A 7,721-nucleotide genomic window follows, 5' to 3' on the forward strand; every position below is an offset into this window, starting at 1 on the left:
TAGAATATTATACCTGATATATATACTAAACGTTGGAGAGTTAAAATGATACTTTCAAAACTATACTTTTCAACTCATAAAAAGTATTATTTTTATATGGAGTCAAAACCTGTGAACTCACCAACTTTATGTTGACGTAATTTAAAATGCATGTGTTTTCAGGAACTTGAAAAGCTGGTATGTGTTCGAACAGGAGAAGTTTTACTATTACCTTTCTGTTCATTAAGAAGTATGCTATAGTCAGATATTATGTAACAGGTTCTAGAAAAACAGTTATGTAACTTTCAATTATCAATAAAGGTATGTATTTTCTTTAGTACTGTTCAATGTATGTTATATAACTGTGATACGAAGAATGACGTTACACCACCCGGTGTTTCCGCCGATGGACGGGGTGTGATAGATTTGGTATCAGAGCTATTAACTATAATGAACTAGTACTTTCTTAGGAAAGGATGTATAGAGTTTATGGCCTAATCTATTATGTTTAGGTATACCCCTTAGCCTATAATAAAAAAAGTATTATTAATTATTCTACTGAAAGACTACTTACGGGAGCGGTGACAAGGATAGACATGTCGATTTGGGTTGCTGGATTCCAGGACGACTATATGCTAAAATGATCCTGCCCTTTCGACTGTCCTGACTGGCCTGTGTCTTATCAGATAGACCTGAAGTAACAAAGAATAATTAAAGCGTTAATACAATAAATAAGAATATAGAGTCATATAAAAAGACTCAGACCCGCAACGAGAATACACCTTAATACCCTGAATGTTTTTTATCTCAAGGATTTAGATCAAATATTCCAACTAAAGTTTATATGTGCATAGATCCTATCACAACTAGGTGTAGGCGCGCAACTGCATTTTATTATGATCAAATCATATGAACTATTAAATTCGACATGGCACATTCACAAGAATGGATAATCATCGAGGATACTGTGACAACCTGAAGTTTGTCTCATCGTCGTAACTCATTTCCGTCCATAAAACTTGTCTTTAGCGAATTGTTTCCAATTCGTTTTTGAATTAAGTCAATTAATTTAAGACTTTTATTATGACCTCGTAGGTATCCAAACACGTTAGAAACCCAAGAAAACATTCCATGTTATTATTTAGAAAAATTTTAGTTTTGACCATATCGGGTTACGACAACTTAATCGGGTGCGACCAAAAGCCTCGCTTAACATCAGTATCGGGTAGAATTCCATCGTGTCCCAAACTTGAACCATATATAAAGTTCAAAGGACCTCATTTGAAGTCTTTTCCTCTCTCTCTCTCTACTCTCTCACTAGAAACTCAATCTTGGATCCAAAATCACCCATTTCAAGCCCCAAATTGGTATGTAATCCTTCCTAACTCATAGATTAACAAGTTTAGCTTACAAATTCATGGTTAAATCATGAAATAGGACCAAATACATGTGTTCACGGCCCTGGAACACCCTTGGGCCGTAAACTCATACAAATGGGGTTTTTGAGCCTTAAAACCCTTCTAAACCACATTTAGAGCTTAGATACGACTTAGGGGCTTACCATACTGGACTTAGAACACCTAAGCCTTAACATTTGAGGAGTAACCATGAGTTTACTGCCCAAGAACATGCTTGGGCCATAAACACCAATTCTTAGGCCGTAAACACCTTCTAAGGTGTTAAGATGCCCCTTAAACACCTCCTAAGCCTTGGAATAAAGTCTAGAAGCAACCACAAAAGAGTTAGGAGCCTTAAACTTGATAAAAACTACCCCCTTAGGAGTTCACAGCCGTAAACCGCCCAAGGATAGGTTCCTCGGCCGTAAACTCCTATAACTTAGTCAAATGATGCCCTAATTTCACCCCATGACTTGTATACTGAGCTAGAAACACTTGGGATTGACCTACGACCACCAAAACACACTTTGAATGGGCACATAAGAGTATACGGCCGTAAACTCCTAGTTTACAGCCGTAAACTCCTAAAATGGTCCCTATGATGTTTAATTCCCATTCTAATGCCTTAAAACCAAGCCTAGCATTAACCCTCAAGAGTTGTAAGACCATTTAGCACCCTAGAACACCCCACCATGAGTTTACGGCCATAAACTCATGGTGAGTTGGTCATTAGGGTCGTAAACTCCATTAGGAGTTTACTCTTGAAGAGCAAACTCCATATTCAAGCCATACACACCCTTAGATGCCACCCGGGTCACTCCAAACACTTGTATAGAAGTGTTTTCGCGTCTTGAAGTGTATATCCTCAACTAATTAGATACAAATGTGTATCTTTTTATATCACATAGAAACCTCGCACGCGTTCAAGCCCCGAACTGACGTTTAGCATTCAAACCGACACCTTCCGTGACTGGTGAGTTCATACCCCTACACTTTTTCCGTGTTTTTCAATGTTTTCAGGGGGGAATACTGATGCGTGTATGGGCTTGATTTGGTGAGTAGGGTAGTGTTTAGGTAAATTAAAAGAGAATAGTAACCACAAATGATATATGAATGGAAAGAAATGGATAGATTAGTAACAACTCAAGACCTATTAAGTTGTATACCGGTGAAAACAATCCAAGACCTATTGGATTGAGTTCGTATCAAGTCAAGAACACGTCCTAACAAGATAATTTGTGAATTATAACAATAATTCAAAGTGAACAAAAGGGTTCTTTGATTAAAAATTCGTCTATTACTTTTTCCATGCATAATTTGGCTTTATATGAAGCCTTTATTACAAATTTGGTGGTTACAAGCCAACCAACCAATTATTCATTAAAACTAGTAAATAGAAATTAAGGTAACTCTTGAAAGAACACAAAAAAAAACGTCCATGAGACTTGTGAATGAAAAAAAAAACGGCTATGCTTCATTAAGGAGCCATAAGAAGCATTAAGGAGTCATCATAAGCATTAAAGTGTAACCCTAATCCACCAAAGAGTGTCAAAAACGGCTAGGAGGCTTTATGAAGCAAATAGTAACGTTTTTAGCACTTATGAAGCCTTAAAAATGTTGCCCTAGTCTTCATGCAACCCTAATTCAATTTGTGGGTTACCATGCACAACCCAACCATTGAGCCCAAACCACCTTCTAGCCCACTAGTAATCACTAATCCATCACATTTTGGGCTTTCATGATCCATGCATGGATCATCCCCTCCCCCCTTGAAAGGAATTGACCTCAATTCATCAAGTCCATCATCATCAAGATAAGGTGAAAGATCTCCCACATTAAAGGTAGCATGCACTCCATGGTCTCCTCCCAAATCTACCTTATAAGCATTATCATTGACACGTGACACCACTCTGTAAGGACCTTCAGCTCTTGGCATCAACTTGTTTTTCCTTTTGTTAGGAAAACATTCTTTCCTCATATACACCCACACCAAGTCACCATCTTGAAAGACACGTGGTTTCCTATGCTTGTTGGACTTCTGTTTGTACAACTCATTCACGGCTTCAATCTTCTCACGAACTTGTTGGTGTAGTTTCATCATAGCCTTCAACTTGTCATTAGCATCCTTGTGAACCAATTCATCCTTTGGCAATGGAATCAAATCCAAAGGCATGTAAGGATTCACACCATACACCACCTCAAAAGGAGAGTGACCTGTAGCATAAGTAGGAGAACGATTATAGGCAAATTCAGCATGTGCAAGTTTGATGTCCCAATCTTTTTGAGTTTTACTAACCAACCCTCTCAACAAAGCACCCAAAGTTCTATTAGTCACCTCCGTTTGCCCATCCGTTTGTGGATGATGGGATGTACTAAAAAGTAACTTAGTACCGACTTTCCTCCACAAAGTGTTCCAAAAGTAACTTAGAAACTTGGAATCCCTATCAGAAACAATTGTTTTAGGAATACCATGCAAACGAACCACCTCTTTAAAGTACAAATCAGCCACGTTAGAGGCATCATTTGTTTTATGACATGGCACAAAGTGAGCCATTTTTGAAAACCTATCCACCACCACCATAATGGAATCCTTCCCCCTTTGAGTTCTAGGCAAAGCCATAATGAAATCCATGGACACATCTTCCCAAGGACGAATAGGAACCGGCAAAGGAGTGTAAACACCATGCTTGAAAGTTGTTTTTGCCATATGACATGTAACACACTTGCCCACTATGTTGGTTACATCCCCCAACATCTTCGGCCAAAAGAAATGTTCTTTAAGCACCTGCAAAGTTTTGGTAATGCCAAAATGACCAGCCAAACCACCGCCATGAGCTTCACGAATCAACAACTCCCGTATTGCATGTTTTGGGACACAAAGGCGATTGCCTTTGAATAGAAAGCCATCTTGAATCACAAATTCACCATTAGGACCACCTGCACATTTCAAAAACATATCTCCAAAGTCCATATCAGATTGATAATGGTCCTTTAGAGTTTCAAATCCCAAGAAACGAACATCCAAAGTCACCAACAACGAGTAACGCCTCGAGAGTGCATCAGCCACCACATTGCTTCTACCATCCTTGTATTTGCATGAGAAATGAAAGGATTGCAAGAACTCCACCCACTTTGCATGTCTTGTGCTCAACTTTTGTTGCCCATTGATGTACTTTAAGGATTCATGATCAGAATGCAAAATAAAATGATTTGCACGCAAATAATGACTCCAATGATCTAAAGCACGGACAATAGCATAAAACTCCTTATCATAAGTGCAATAATTCAAACGAGCACCACCCAACTTTTCAGAAAAATAAGCAATAGGACGTTTGGATTGGATCAAAACAGCCCCAATACCAACTCCACTTGCATCACACTCCACTTCAAATGGTTGAGAAAAATCAGGAAGAGCCAAAATAGGAGCATCACACAACAATGCCTTGAGTTTCTCAAATGCCTTTTGAGCTTCTTCTCCCCATGCAAAGACTCCTTTCTTCAAACAACCTGTTATGGGACTTGCAATGGTGCTAAAATCACGAACAAATCTTCTATAGAAAGAAGCAAGACCATGAAATGATCTAACTTCAGAAATATTAGTAGGAATAGGCCATGACTTGATTGCTTCAGTCTTGGATGGGTCCACGGACACGCCATTTCTTGACACCACAAAACCCAAAAATGCCACTTCTTCCACCAAAAACGAACATTTTTCTTGCTTCCCATAGAGTTTTTGAGCTCTAAGCGTCTCGAAAACCTGTTTTAAGTGCACCAAATGATCCTCCAAGCTCTTGCTATATACCAAGATATCATCAAGGTACACAACCACAAACCTGCCCAAAAAAGATTTTAGCACTTCATTCATTAGTCGCATGAAAGTGCTAGGTGCATTAGTTAGACCGAAAGGCATCACGGTCCATTCATACAAGCCATGTTTAGTTTTAAAGGCTGTTTTCCATTCATCCCCTTCACGCATACGAATTTGATGGTAACCACTTCTCAAATCAATTTTTGAGAACACAATAGAACCATGCAACTCGTCCAACAAATCATCAATTCTAGGAATAGGAAATCGGTATTTTATGGTGATGTTATTAACGGCCCTACTATCAACACACATCCTCCAAGAACCATCTTTTTTTGGAACCAACAAAACTGGAACAGCACAAGGACTTAGGCTTTCACGAACATAACCCATTTTCATGAGTTCATCAATTTGTTTTTGCAACTCTTTTGTCACCTCCGGATTACATCTATAGGCGGCTTTATTGGGCAAAGGAGCACCCGGAATAAGGTCAATTTGGTGTTCGATACCACGGATTGGAGGCAAACCCGGTGGTAATTCGCTTGGAAACACATCTTGAAACTCCAAAAGCAAATCAGCAATAGCGTTTTCTCCATGCACCATCTTCTCCACCTTTGCATGCTCTTTGGCCACAAGCATGTAGATAACATCACCTTTGTCAAGAACTTGCTCCACCTCCCTTTCACTAGCAAACATAGAAAGATTAGGTTTTTTTACTTGTTTAGAATTCATGGACCTTATGGCCGTTGGGGACATGGGTTTTAACACAATTTTTTTATTATTGTGTTTCAACTCATATTCATTGCTCCTCCCTCTATGTAACACGTCCCTATCAAATTGCCAAGGACGCCCCAACAAAATATGACATGCATCCATAGGAATAACATCACACAACACTTCATCTTCATAAGACCCCATAGTTAGACCAACTCTAACCTGTTTTGTCACCTTTATTTTGCTTCCATCATCCAACCAATGAAGAACATATGGTTTTGGGTGGTTTGTAGTAGACAAACCCAATTTGATCACCATTTCATTAGAAGCAACATTAGTACAACTTCCACCATCAATAATCAAACTACACCACTTGTTTCTAACCAAACATTTGGTGTGAAACAATTGGTCTCGTTGATCCATATCAGCCACGGTTTGAACCCCTTGAGTTTTAAGGGTTCTAAGCACCAAAACTGTATCATACACCGGTGCTTCATACTCTACCTCCTCCTCTTCTTCCTCTTCTTGTTGTGTATCATAAAAAATACCCGCCAACCTCTCTTCTTCCTCCAACTCTTCGCGACATTCAATGGCCTCCCTTAAAGTCACCACCCTTTTGTTTGGACAAGCATTTTGGTAATGACCAAAACCTTGACACTTGAAACATCTAATTTTCGCCAAACTAGTTTCTTTGGTACCACTAGTAAGTTTAGGAGCAACGGGAACACTACTAGAACCAGAAGGAGTAGAAACAGAATTTTGTCTATTGCTAGACTCGGGCTTGGACCACGACTTTGACTTGGGATTTTCGAGACTTGAACTTGAACTCCCCCCATAACGTGCTTTGGCCTGCCCCTCCAACTTCAAACACAAACCACAAAGAGTTCCAAAATCAGCATAAGGATATAACTCCACAACATTGGCAATGTTGTAGTTCAACCCTTTTAGAAAACGAGTCATTTTTTGTTCTTCAATTTCTTCAATATCCCCCATCAAGGACAACTTCTCAAATTCATCAATGTATTCTCCAACACTCATTTTTCCTTGCCTCAAATCAGCAATCTTCTTGTAAGTGGCAATTCTATGAGTAGAAGGAACATATCTCTTTCTTAGCTTTCGTTTTAGAGAAAGCCAAGAACAAATTTTTTCTTTGCCTTCACGGGTTCTCTTGGCCTTAAGCCCTTCAAACCACAATGAAGCACCACCACTTAGCTTGAGAATGGCATACTTGCAGCTTTTTTCATCATCCACTTCTTTGAACTCGAACATTCTTTCAATCTTGCTTTCCCACTCCAAGTAGCGTTCAGGATCAGTTCCACCAACAAATTCAGGCAATTCAGACACCTTGAATTCTTCCACAACCCTATGTTCACCACGGCGGGGTTGCCTTCGATTTCCACCTTCTTGGATGTTTCTTAATGCTTCACGAAGATTTTGTAGGAACTCCGGATCATCAAAATCCATTATGCGCTCTGATACCACTTATGATGCGTGTATGCGCTTGATTTGGTGAGTAGGGTAGTGTTTAGGTAAATTAAAAGAGAATAGTAACCACAAATGATATATGAATGGAAAGAAATGGATAGATTAGTAACAACTCAAGACCTATTAAGTTGTATACCGGTGAAAACAATCCAAGACCTATTGGATTGAGTTCGTATCAAGTCAAGAACACGTCCTAACAAGATAATTTGTGAATTATAACAATAATTCAAAGTGAACAAAAGGGTTCTTTGATTAAAAATTCGTCTATTACTTTTTCCATGCATAATTTGGCTTTATATGAAGCCTTTATTACAAATTTGGTGGTTACAAGCCAACCAACC

The 7,721-nt window shown here is 39.0% G+C and overlaps 1 protein-coding gene across 1 annotated transcript; it reads right to left on the bottom strand.

Moving 5' to 3' along the window:
- Nucleotides 1–614: 614 nt before the first annotated feature.
- LOC145099345 (uncharacterized) lies at nucleotides 615–7,359 on the bottom strand. Its single transcript, XM_079036932.1, has 6 exons — nucleotides 6,007–7,359; nucleotides 5,493–5,742; nucleotides 4,417–5,063; nucleotides 3,524–4,284; nucleotides 3,229–3,370; nucleotides 615–671 (listed from the first exon to the last, which is right to left on the bottom strand). The coding sequence occupies exons 1-6, from the start codon at nucleotides 7,357–7,359 to the stop codon at nucleotides 615–617; spliced, it is 3,210 nt and encodes a 1,069-aa protein (XP_078893058.1).
- Nucleotides 7,360–7,721: the final 362 nt, after the last annotated feature.

This window comes from Lactuca serriola, chromosome 4, assembly GCF_051521515.1.
Source record: "Lactuca serriola cultivar US96UC23 chromosome 4, Lser_US96UC23_V15, whole genome shotgun sequence".
NCBI classification, from domain to species: domain Eukaryota; kingdom Viridiplantae; phylum Streptophyta; class Magnoliopsida; order Asterales; family Asteraceae; genus Lactuca; species Lactuca serriola.